The 14,140-nt window shown below is 23.5% G+C and overlaps 1 protein-coding gene across 2 annotated transcripts in view; it reads right to left on the bottom strand.

Moving 5' to 3' along the window:
* LOC136989317 (neural cell adhesion molecule 2-like) overlaps positions 1–14,140 on the bottom strand; it is a 173,737-nt gene that overhangs the window by 17,942 nt on the left and 141,655 nt on the right. Inside the window, exons 10-12 of one of the 2 annotated variants that reach the window (XM_067287440.1) lie at positions 10,230–10,254; positions 5,598–5,692; positions 5,224–5,497 (exon numbers count right to left, since the gene is read on the bottom strand). In XM_067287440.1, the coding sequence (XP_067143541.1) occupies positions 5,436–5,497; positions 5,598–5,692; positions 10,230–10,254 (182 nt within the window). In that variant the 3' untranslated portion in view covers positions 5,224–5,435. Of the gene's footprint in view, positions 1–5,223; positions 5,498–5,597; positions 5,693–10,229; positions 10,255–14,140 lie in introns of those variants that run through there. The other variant, XM_067287438.1, reaches the window with a different exon arrangement.

Here is a 14,140-nt window from a genome sequence, read left to right as displayed (position 1 = left end):
AATAAAAAACTGAAGAAGAGCAAGAGCACTCATGAAGATGCTCTTCTTCAGTTTCCTCCATCTCACTTGACCATACTTAAACATTTCTCAAGTACTGTATGCTACTTTTAATAGCACTAGAAAACATTAAAATCATAAATTTACGTCATGTTTGGCTTCATGAATCATTATGAGCCTTTATGAAAACATACGGAGACGAGCAGGAGGAGTAAGTTCATTACATAAATCGGGAAGAAATTCTTGATGATTTTCTTCCTGATATTATCACTAATTTTGAATTTTTATTGATTTTCTTTCTGTAGCACTCAAGACATTTTTATTTTCGATTTGAATTGTAAGAAAATGCATTGAATATTATGGGATGACGTATAAATATAACTTTATGAATAGCTATTAAGGATATCTTTTATGCAATGATTTTGAAAACAAAAGTAAGAGGATGACATTAAGAAAATTTATAGAGCATAGAACGTTTATTTCTATCAATGGACGACTAAAAATACTCATTAAGATGATGCTACATTTCTTAATTCTATATAATAAAATATTAAATTGGGAATTTTAAATGATTATTTGCATATTTTTCAGTAGAAAAACCATAAAATTTCCCTATTTTGAATAGAAATCTATAACGCAAAATGCTTAAAGATTACATCTCAAACCTTCAAGAGGTTACTTATAGTTTTTTTAAATTAATGTATTTATTCGATTTCCCAATCTTCCTTGCTCGATTTTCTTTCAGTGTATTGTAAATACGAGTCGAATGATCGCGATCTACTTGTTGAGTAATTAAAAAAAATCTATAGAAGAAAGAAATAAATTAAATTTGCGAATAAAAACAGAATGAAAAGATTAAATATATTTAAATCTCTAGATGCAGTAAGTAGAAATTTCTACGAATTATTATAGAAAAAACAATATTTAATTTAAAATAAATACTTATTTTATCCCATTTCAACTGAATAATTTAAAAAAATATATTTTCAATAAAATAAAATATAATAATTATAAAACAAAATATTTTATAAATCAACACTTCTCAACCTTACTTACTATCACAATATATCGAAATGAAATTCGGGTGACCACGATCTACCAGTTGAAAAATACTAGAAAGATTTTGAAATGGTCTTATAAATTACATAAAAAAATTTTTTACGAATTTATACAAAGAGAGAAGTTTCCTTTTACTATTTTTTTCTATTTTAGTACTTTTTAAAGTTATATTTATGGTGACTGTTGAAACATTTTCTCGAACTAGAATATTTGATCAGGTACAAGACTAGAAAATCAAATCTCAGTCAAACATCCGTATTCTACAACACAGTTTATATTTTTATATATACTGTTGCCTTGGTGCTTTTCCTGTAAACTAAATAAAAACGTTATTTAATTTATAATTATTTAATTTACTTTGAAGTTACCTTTTATAAATCACTGGAGGAGAAACGTAATTAACCATAATACTAATTAAAAATTTAATAATAAATATTCTTATTGTCACGAATTAATATAAAATTAATGAAAAAGAAATTTCAATTTTCAATTAAAATAATAGCAACGTATTTATTTATAATTTTATTTATGGGATAAATAACGTCTTGTTCTTGAATTCTTTCATGTTGAAAATATATAATAATATTATTTATTTATTATTTTAAACGATATGTATTTATTTATTTTCAACTAAATAATATATTATATATAAGATGTAGTTAGAAGAAATGTGTTTAATAATCAAAGGTGATCCGAACCCACGACTTTCAATAATACAAGGCCATCGGTACGCTTTTAATCACTATTTAAATTACAAAAACCTGTTTATATTCCTTAATTTTATAAAATTTTTCATTATATAAACAGTTCGAACTCTTTGTTTAATTTTTAATGAAATCATTATTTTCATAAAGGAAAATGGAGAAAAACTTAAATTCTTAGTTGTATACGTGATCGCGGTTGCGAAGAAAACAAGGTAAAGTTTTTACAATTTAGAAAAATTATAAATAATTTTAAACTGGGAAACACGCTTTTTTTCAAAATAATGGTAAAAAGAAATTCTATGTTGGATCTTCTATGAATCTTTAGGATTTTTACGAATAGTTTTAAGATAAATTTACTATTGTGGGTGTGCAGTAACCCATTGTAAGTTTCAGGATCTCCTAAGTGTTTTCTGAATCTTCCGGATTTATGATTTTACTGAAATCTCAGTTTTTTCCTGAAGCAAAAAAGGCAGAGGTTTTCAAGAATCCTTCGTTTGATCTTTATTGTAACGCAACTCGTCACCATATCGGAAGACGTCACGGAGTGTTGTCCTTAGTTTATATATCACGGCATATAAAAAATATCCTGCACCATAACATTTTGATAAAGTGTATATATATATATATATATATCATTGAATTTAGAATCGAACATTCTAAGTATTTTTTGGATTTCTTTCTGTGACTTTTAAAAGAAATTTGTAAATTAATGTTAATAAAAATTGCCGAAATTTAAGACAAATTTACTACACTAAATTTAAATAATTCCACAGAAATGAAGCAACAGACCGATATTACGTGAGAAAAATGTAAATGGGCCCATATGAAATTTAATTTTTATGATGTCCTTAGACTTTAGATTATATATAAATATTTCTAAATTTGGTTAATAAACCAAATTTAGAAATATTTTAATGTCAAATTTTAAAATTTTAAAAATGTACGTCACTAAATTTTAATTTGGAATTTGGAGAGGATTTTCAAAATGTTTAATTTGAAATTCATAAATTTACACTGTATCAAATTAATGCTTAATTTATAAGGAATAAAATTATAAAAACTGGAAGGCACTAAGTAAATAATTTGCATAATATATCCAAATACGTATTATATATATACAGGTTAACCACTGTAAAGAGTAAATTACAACTTGTTAACTCAACAATTTGTGTTCATTTGTTAAAGCACGTTTAACTGATTTTCGGGCAAACGTTTATAGGGCAATTATATTAAAATGAATCGAAAGTAAAATATTTTAAAATTACAATTTGAGTGGAACATAAATTTTTCTTTTATTGACATGTTTCTGACAGTTTTTATCGCTGAAAATCGACTGCTGCATTCTATCATTTCATATAGTATCTGTTATATAACAGATTGTAGATAAAATATCGTTGTAAGAGCCATTTATAGCCAACCTATCAATAGACATGAAATAAAATCTCGAAAAGAATGACTTAAGCTTATCTGTAGCCAATGAAGAGTGACATTTAATAGTAAAGTAATGAAAGTTACGAAAGAAGAATATAAAGTAATTATTAATGAAATATTACGCTTAACAACTTAAATTATCTTAAATTGTGGATTCTAGAGTAAAGAATTAATTTTTTTTAATATATAGAGCAAGTCCCCTCAAGTTGGACACGTCTTTATCTTGGATTTTGGACTCTTCCAATTTACAATCTGCTTCAATTATAGAATTTAGAATATTTAATACAATGAAAAACGATAAATATTAGCGCTGTTATTTATGTTTACGCCTGGTAAAGAAAGCAAAATAAAGTATATTAAAATATCATCATCAGTATATATGTCATTAGTCTATAATTTTTAATTATATTTAATTTATACACTGGTTGACTAGACTAAGTTAGACAACCTGGTGGTCCTACTGTGTTTAACGTTTCTAATTTACAGACTAGTCCCAGACAGAGGGGAAGAGGAAAACAAAATGTAAATCATCTTCTTTATGTAGTTTCCTTTCCTTCTATATGATATTACCTCTAAACTTGATACACTTCTTAAAAAGGACAGGATAAGATTGATAGAAGAAGGCACGGACGATCTACCAAGGAGGGATGCCTTCCGGGATGACTTTACATGAAAAACTGGTCCTATTTATGTATTAGACACGTGTAGAAAACTAAAACTACATGTGATCAACCCATTGGTGAGGCCCGAACCTACAACAACTACCAGTGTTTAGTGAATAAAACTTCTCAACACTGGTAGGAATTTAAGAAACACTTCCAACTTAGAAAGGTTTACTGTATATATGAGATAATAGATTTTTTAATTTCAATATTTAAAACGTATTTTAGAACTTCAAGAAAAAAAATCTATCTAAATTTTCATTTAAATTATTGAATTCGACACCCCGCGTTAAAATTACACAATTTAAAATATTCAAGTAAAAATAACTTATAGACTAGTACTTAAAACTTTATATTGTATTTTAAAATTGTTGACAGAAGTATTCTTTAAATTGAATGCAAAGTAAAGATTATATACACTTATGTTCGTGTCTAATTTTAGAACTTGACATGATTAATTAATAGTTGCGTGTATTGCAACAGCTGACAATGTAGCTGGACAGTTCAATTGATAAAGTTTAACGCTTTATATGCGAGCGCTTAATCAAACAACGATATTTTCTAACCTAAAGCAATATTCTTTGGCGATTGCTAAAGCAAGAGAATAAGGGAAAGATTAATCTCTATAGAAAGACTACTCATCAGTAAATGAGGCATTTATTTTGTCTTTTGACTTCTGAACAAGAAGATAAGAAACATAAATGGATCTCTTGGGATTCTCTCCTTTTTTCTTATTTTTATTGTTCGCATTGGAAATATTCAGATAAATCTTTCCTCTAGTTTCATTATTTTTATTTAAGAAAAATAATACAAAAATTTAAATAATTATTACAAGTTTTATTTTTGTGAAAGGAGTTATAAATATTCATTTAAATAGCAATTTATTCTGTTTTTATATTTTAAACGATAAATGATAGTTAAATTATTAATTACAGTGAACTCTCGATATAGTAAAATCTCGAAGGACTGTGCTAATCATTCACTGTATCAAGGTTCACTGTATAGCAAGGAACGACAAAATTGTTTATTATATGGAGTGATACTACATCAAGAGCCTACTGTAATTATTTGTCCTTCATACAATTTTCTATATTTATTCTTATATCTTGGTACGAACAATTCATTTAATTTATTGTTTAAATATATATATATATATTATTATATATAATTAATTATCTGATTAAATATCATTATTATTATTATTATTTAAAAAGTAATTTATTATGTGCATTAAATGGAATTTCTGACGACTTAAAATTCGTATAATTTTATTGTATTTTAATGATAATATTAAAGCCGTACATTGATATCAATTAATAATTTATAATTTCAAATTATCTTCATCCATTTGTTGTAATATTAAATTAATTAAACTTTATAAACAAGATTTACATAGTATATCGCTAATTTCTGATCATTATTGAAATACCCTTAATAGGGAATGCATAATATTAACCTATATTAGATCCATTATCTTCATTATCTATTATATATACAATACTTTTTAACATTATAAAGTACATAATTGAGCAACTATAACGTTATATTCAATTTTACATACAATTCAACACCCTATTGTTAGCTATACTTCAATGTGAGTAGCCATTATGCAGTGTAAATGGAGTTCCTTTATACTGCTTTTAGCTTAAATATAAAAGAAATTTTATGAATTTTTTTATGTTTCATAAACTCCCTGTTTTTAAAAAAAAACAGATGAAAATATTTTTATATTCAATAATATTACCTGGTATAATATCTGGGCACTTCCCCTCTGCTTCAGCAACCATGACTGTAAGGTCTCTTCGGTCATCTGTATCTTGTCTCAAGGGTGTTGTAGACCTACAATGAAACACTATTCATTCGACATGCTGATAATAACACTATATATCTATCAAAATATTTTGAAAATATGCAACAAAATGTGTTTACCTGCCTTATATTTAACTTATAACTTAAAGGCATGCAAGTATCAGTTTATTGATACTGCATTTAACTGGTGGGAAAAACCATATTATTTTACGGAATTTTGGTTATATTTAAATATGAAATAAACTAAACTTTAATGTAGAATATTATAAATAATAGGCTATACGTAATTACTTACGAAATTTAGAGCTGGATAAAAAGCTATTTTTTGTAAGCATTTTACACTTATTTTTAAAAATTTACAAGGAAAAAACACTGCTAAAATATATTTTCTCTTACAGTAAATATAACAGAGTATAATAAATTACTTTTGAAAAAGTTTTATATGTGAAAGTCATTAATATTTTTTTTAAGAATTGCATAATGTTATAAACCTCCATCACATCTTTAAAGTATAAATAATTGAAATCTGTGGTGGAATTCATTTATTATTATTTTTTTTTGTTAGTTTCTGTCCCAATAGCTGCAGTTGCAGTATCCATTTGTTCGTCTCTGACTCATTTTCTAATCCTCAAAAGAGGTATTCTCACGAAAAAGTAATGATTAATGGACTCTTCTTGTTAGGAAATCGTTTGTATTATCGTGCACGTTCAAAGAGGAATGGGATAGAAATGGTTTTAAACCTGTTTCTCTTCGAATAAATGTTCAATGGAGGTATACGCTTCATAAATTTGCTCTATAATGTCATTGTTGTGAACCTATGACCTGAACTTAGTTTCATCATAAATCCTTTAAGAATGCGGGGTTTATTTAGTTTGAAACACTATTACTAATACAAAAAGACAGGAAGCTATATTTGTCTATCCAAAACATTCTTCTATCATTAAAGGATATATTTATTTTATTTATTTGGTTCAAAATATAGGTAAAAAATATTAGTATAAGAATTCACGCCTAAAGAAAAAATGTTTTATATATATAATGATTATTTTTTCGATAAAATATTTATAATATAGTTTGTGTAAAGTAAAATGTTTATACTTATTTATATATAAAAACAAAAATAAATATATAATTACCATTTTATCATGTTAAGTATAGCAGAGGGTTGATTATTTTTCAATTTTGAGTTGAAATTAATTTATAAATTTTTTAACAGGGGTATAAATGTCCGATTAAGAGATTTTTAAATGTCTATACAACATGGCAAAATAAGAATTACTTGTGTAAAGTTGGAAATAAATTGTCTTTAACACAACTATTCTCAAGATGAGTTATATTAATGTATCATATTGCAAACTTCAGCAAAAGTATGAATAAACGTTTAGAAAATATGTAAATAATTTAATAACAGGTAGTAGTTTCTGTATACAAAGCAATACTTTTTTATTTTTAAGATTAAATACGTAGAGTCATTTTTTCAAACTATTATTTTTTAGTACTGAATAGCAATCCTAAAAAGTTCGAGTTTGACGGAACGAGTTATTACATTCAGTTATTTTAAAAAATAAATTTCTTAGCATTGGCAACTCTGAAATGTACGTGTTCGCATGTATTTTCTTTAGATCACATAAGGAAAAAATAGGTCAAGTAGAATTTACTCCAATGTAACTTATTGAAAAATTGAGTTACGTAGCTTTAGATTATGCAATGAAATTCGCGACGATGCACATGTTAAGCATTATAAATACATTTTGAGATCTTTTATAGAATAAAATTCGGATTCAGGAGATATTAAAATAATATTATATTCAATTTTAAATATATATTTAGAAACATAATAAGATTAAATCAAGAATTTAATTAATAACTGGAATTCATCCGCATCATTTTATAATGTTCTGCGCTACTCAAATGATATTACAACTGAAAAAACATCAGAAATATATTTTTAATTTCTTATAAAATCTCTAAAATTTGGATTATTTTCTTATATACTGTTTTTTTAGTGAGCATAAAACGAATTTCTATATGTAACTTGTTTCTAGTGCATATAAAATGCACTTCTTTATGTACATAAAGAAATGCATTACCCATATGAAACTGCAATAAGAAGTAATTTAATATATTTTTATTTTTTACTATTAAAAAATGTATATTGTAGTAAAATATTTTCTAAACAAAACTATTAAAATATTAAATTTTGGTTTAGAATAATTCATAAATTTATAAAATAAAGTATATTTTTATATACACTTTTTACAAAAAATATATTGTAATTTATTATTTTCATTAAATTTAATATAAAGCAATAATTTTTATACATTTTAAAATTTATAAATATTTAATTAAATATTTTATGCTAATTAATATTTTTTATTAATGATTAATTCTATAAGAACTTAATCTTAATTTATTAATTTGTATGGATGCAAAAAAAATTAAGTAATTTGAGAAATTTTTATAAGAATTACTTTAAAATCGTTTAAAATTTAAATTTTTATAACAATTTTTAAATAATTATTAAATATTTTAACCTATAGGCGAAGCACACCAATTTATAATCATTATCAGTTTGATAAACAAGCTATCGAGAAGATTATTATTACAGTAGAGAGTCGTTAATCCGAATCAATTGGGGACTGGGGTTGTTCGGATAACCGATTATGTACGAAAAAATATATTAATCTGTCCGATGTTCAAATTTTTCTCCGTTGCGTGTCGCTTCGTGTTGAATTTTTGTCGATTTTAAGCCTAACGAAAATTTTTATTAATAATAGTCGAGGCTATTGTATCGTTAAAAATTATTTCTTTATTTTGTACAAACAAAATAAATATATTGAAGAATATAAAAACATGAAAATTATACTTTAGAAGTAAATCTAGTATCAAAAACGTTCGATTCAGCACGACACAGTCCGACTGAAAATCGTTCGGACAACCGGCGATTCGGATAACCGGGGTTCGAATTAACGACTCCCTACTGTATTATTATTTTATATTTTTTCATTTTTAACCTCTGAACAACGGTCTCTGACGATAACCAAAAAATGACCGTTGTTTAGAGGTCATTTTGTGTGCATTTTTGTTTAAAAAATTCCTAAAAAAAAATGGTCGCTGTTGGAGGTTCGAATGTATTTTATTATATTGTAGCAGATAAATATTTAACTTACAAAACTTTTTCTGAGAAGATAATACAGATTGTTTCAATTCGAAAAATTGGAATTTAATAAAGTTAATATATATAATATTTTGTTTAGAAATATATATAGCCTTCCCAAATTCAGTAAACGGATGTAAGAAAGAATTAAGGATGAAAGATTGAAACCTTAAATTCGTTTTAATATTATTGATTTTAGCTTATTTTTTGATATGATAAAAGTATCGAGATTGAATATTGAGAAAATGGAATTTTATTTGATAGAAAGTTGGAGAAAGTATTATTGAAAGAAAAATTAAATCTTCAATATTTAAAAATAATCAGCAAAAGCTGGAAGCTATTAGAATTATCGTACAAATAAGTATATTTTTGTGAATAAAACTTTAAATAGGTAATTAAATTATATTAATTAATTTTTAATTATTAACTAGCATATTATTTAAAGTAGTAAGAAATTAAATTAAAAAAAAATCAGTTTAAAATGGATTTGACGACTTTAAGACAGTTTTTAATAAACTTTTTAAATTAAATTAAATTTTATGCGCTTATCATACGAATGTTAAATTTCTAATTATATTAAATTAATTATTTATATAAGAATTAACAGATAAATAATTAAGATAAATAATTATTTTATAAGCCATTCCCCTCCATTAGGTCTAAATACTTTTCATTTGATAAGCAAGATATTCTAGGAAAAATTACAAAAAAAAAGATAGCCTATCTTTTTTTTTTGTCATTCTATGAAACCGCACGAATATATTTACATATAAACAGAAGAATTTAGTATTTTTTGCTTAAAGTTTTTCTGAGAATAAAATTTAGTTGCAATTACAAATAATGCAGAAAATGTTTTCATGAAATGTTAACTTGGTGAGAAAAAGTAATAGGAAAAATCACGTTATGATATGCTATAATTTAGCGAAAGCAGAATAACGAAATATTTGTATGATGTGATACGAATATTAATTTGTCAAATGATCTAATTGTAATTCTGATTTCATTCGTTGATGCCTTTTTTTTCCCTGTGTAGTGTTGATGCTCTGCAGTGAAATGGTTATCTAGGATAATACAGTTTTCGTTGTTGCTCTTTGATATTTTACTCAATGATAAAACTTAATGAGATTTTCCCTTTTTTATTTTGTTTAAATTTGTAAAATGTTTAGTTTATCTTTAACTTAAATGTTTTTCTAAATTTTCTATAAATTTTAATTTAAATTATACATTAACATTTTTTTCCCCCTTTCCTTCTCTCTTTCTCTCTCTGACGATTTTTCAGTTTAAATTAACCGAGCTAAATAAATAAGATTCTAAATTTAAGCATATATATTATGTTTATTTTATGTTATAAGTCTTAATTAATGCTTAAAATATTAAATATTTTTATAAAAAAATTAAATATAAACTTACTTGTCTACACCATGCTTTTGATGTTCTGTAAAATGTTAATAAAATAAACGTAACTAATTAAAAATTTTTAAAAATATTTTAAAACATTAATTAGCATATTGTAATTAACATATAATTTTAAATTTAATTAAGAGTTATATGTTTGTTTGCACTGTATCTGTAATTATGATTACGCTTCCATTGTTTAATTCATTATAAAAATTTTATAATTTTATTAAAATATGCTGTACAGTTTAATAAATTGTATAAAAATATTTAAACATTACTTATTAACACCATTGTAATTGTATTATACATCACTTATACAGTAGAATTTTTTAAATTACATAATTAAAAATATATATTGTTTTATTAATTAATTGTTTAAAAACAATTTTAAAAAGTATGTAATTATTAAGTATGTTTATTTACATATTTATTGATTTTTAACAGTATAAAGTTTATAAATATATAAATAAATGTAAAGTATAATTTATTATATTTAAAGATATATTTTATAAGCACATTTAAGTAACAATACTACAGAAGATATACAACTAAACAATAAATCTAAGTTAATTAAGTTAATTAAACGTGTTCTCATTATTTTAACATTACTTTTATTATTAGAAAGAACACATATTTTTATTTTTTTCAGGATAAAAAAGAACTTTTATCAGCTTCTAATGCGAAAATCTTTATTGTTTTGCAAAGTATTCAGCATTATGAATCATTGTGTTTGGTTGTTTATTTTCCATATTTCAGAGATTTGCAATTAAATACATTTTTAAAATACACAAAAAAACCCTTCATAAATCTAAAATAATCCATCTAAAGCTTACATTTTTTAAAGAAATTATGAATAAAACATTGTTAAAATTTCTCTAAAGGCTATAAAATTTATGATAATTTAACATTAAAATAAATGTTTATGATCCCTAAAAATGTAATAAATTTCAATTTAAAAAATAAGTAAATTTCAATTATTTTTAGATAAAATTGCTATTAATTTGAAGAAGGAAAAAATAAATAAAAAATAACTGTTAAAGTTATTTATAGATATAGGCACTATTGTTGAACATGATAACAAAGTAGCAAACAAAAATACTTTGACATGTACACCACTAAGATAGAAAATGGTGTAATATATTATTGTTGAGAGAATCTTGGCTATTATTGTCTAAAATTTAACGATTTCTCTTTATATAAAAAACAAAACACCCAATTTATATGAAATAAAACCTTGGAAGAATTGCTATCAATGAGAAAAAATATGAAGTAATAAATTATATATACTTATAAAAGATATTTAATTAGCTATTTATTACACTATTGTCTGCATTTACAATAGACAGAAAATTCATCGTACTGTATATTTCCTGTATAGTACTAGGCATACATTATTAGCAAGGCTATAAACACAGATTTTAGGGGTTTAACTCCTCCCGTTTGGGATATTGTATTTAACATATTTATTGTATACCAATTCAGTTATTCCTCAGTCTACTGTGCTGTGTTACTTTGTATATCTATATTGTACTTAATAAACTACATTATGAAAAAATAATGTGGTTTTTAAAACTTACCCTTTAAAAAATCCTGATAATGGGTTTAATTATCAGATACTTTTATATGGGATTGGGTATTTCTTATATAGTACCAAATATGACACCAAGCATATTTGAGTAATACAATATATTTATTATATAGTATAGATAGAGGTTTACTTACACTTGTGATCATAAGCTATAACATAAACACGCTACCTCTACCAAATAATGATACCAATAAAAATGAGGCCCTACGCTATAGACTCATAACGCGAGGCCCTAAGCCGCAGCTTGTATTGTTAAGCTAAAATTATACAAAACAATTCTGATAACATAAATAATTAATACCCGTTAATAAAATTTAATAAATTACACAATACTTAATAATTTAAAAACATTTTATTAAAAAAATAATAACTTATAACAAATTTATAGTGTCATGCTTGCTTACGACATATAACTATTAATTATTATTATTTAATAAAATAAAAAATATTTATAAATTCAAAATACTTTAAAATATATTATAAACCGTTATATAATATTTCAAATCGAAATTTTTTAAATCGATAAAACATTACATTAAAAAAATCACTTTTAAATATTAGATACTGAAAAACTACGAAAGGATAAACGAAACAAATAACTCATAATAGATTCATATCAGGCAGAAGAATGCAATATTACTTGAATGACTCAAAAGTTAGACTTTAAATTCGTGTGACAACTTCATTATTCTTTCAAATTTCTAAAAGAATACACACACACACGCATATATATATATATGCCTGCATCAACATATAAACAATTCATACACTTATAAATATATATTACTTTGTTTACTCGAAATTATTTACAAAAAAATTTGAGAGTACTAAAAAATAAATAAAAATTATATATATTTTATTGGAGAAAAATTCAAATTTAAATAAATTCGAAAGGATAGAAATCAAAATTTAATATACAAAATTAGAAATAAAACATTTTTCTAATTGTGAAGTAAATTTTCTAATTGTAGACTCTATAGGATTTTAATTTAAGAAAAAAATTATAAAGTATGATTATATATTCTAAATAATACCATAGATTAAAGTCTACAATATACAAACTAAAAACAATTTGCATTAATTAATTTATTAGGAATAGAGCCGATTCAATGATCTAGGTTGAAGGAAGGGATGAAGAGGATAAGAAACAGGAGAAAAGGCTCCAGTAGGATGCTGAGTGGATAGGATGATTCCAAAAGTATGGAAATAAACACGATGATGATAATATCTTTAAAAATAAATTTTACAGAACATAATATAAAAATAAACTATACAGAATATATTATTTTTCATTTTAAAATATTTTATAATTAATGAATAGTTATAAGATTTAAAATGAACCTTATAAAGTTCTTCAAACTCAAAAATTATTAATTATTTTTTTAAAATAACGTTAAAAATAAATAATAAAAAGTTAATATTTAATATTTCAGTGTATTTTAATGCTCTTTAAGTTACACTGTGTTTTTATTTTATATTTAATTTTTCTTTTTTAATTCGTGACCTCTGAACCAGAATAAGCAACACATTAGCATATTAAACAGGAATTTCAATAGAAAATATTATATTCGGCGTTAACGTGTTGAAATTATTCATAAAATATTAATTTGCAATTAATATTTTATACTGTAATTATTTTATAGCAATTATTTAATCATATTTAAAAGTTTTTAACTTTCATTAATAATAATAATTATATTTATTTCATAATAAAAATAATCGTTTATATTTAAATTTTAAAAGAGGAAAATACGAACTTAATATATGTTAAATTATATTAATATTTTAAGAGTTATATCAAGATTATATATAATAATACAGTTTTAAAAAATTAATAATTAAACCTTAATTAAATTCAAATTTAATTAATGTTATACTTGGAGAGAGCTATCAAATGTTCACGTAATTCTTCCATTTTTTATATTATTTATTATATTATTTTTAAAATAAAAAAATATATTAATGCTATTTTTTATATTTTTTATATTTAATAATTTCAGCATAAATTAATACAATTTTTTTATTTAAAAAAATTCCAATAAAAACGTATATAAACTACACACGATAAAAATAATTTATTTGACAGGAGATACTTTTTGATATTTAATTTTTTTTTCCGCTTAAAAATTCTAATTTTTATAAAAAATTTAAATTAATAATTTAAATTTTTGAAATTTTAAAATTATATTAGACATTATTGATCAAAGATGTCGTGTCAGAGAAGGGGATAAACAGTTTGAATCACAAATAGAATACGCTAGAGAACACGAGATGAAAGTGCTAAAATTGACAAGTTATGATAAATTTTCCGTAAGACACAAGATAACACACGAAA

The sequence above is a fragment of the Centruroides vittatus genome, unplaced genomic scaffold (genome assembly GCF_030686945.1).
Source record: "Centruroides vittatus isolate TY-2023 unplaced genomic scaffold, ASM3068694v2 scaffold_464, whole genome shotgun sequence".
Taxonomy (NCBI): domain Eukaryota; kingdom Metazoa; phylum Arthropoda; class Arachnida; order Scorpiones; family Buthidae; genus Centruroides; species Centruroides vittatus.
The sequence above is the reverse complement of the archived record's forward strand: the minus strand, read 5'-3'. Positions and strand labels throughout refer to the sequence as shown.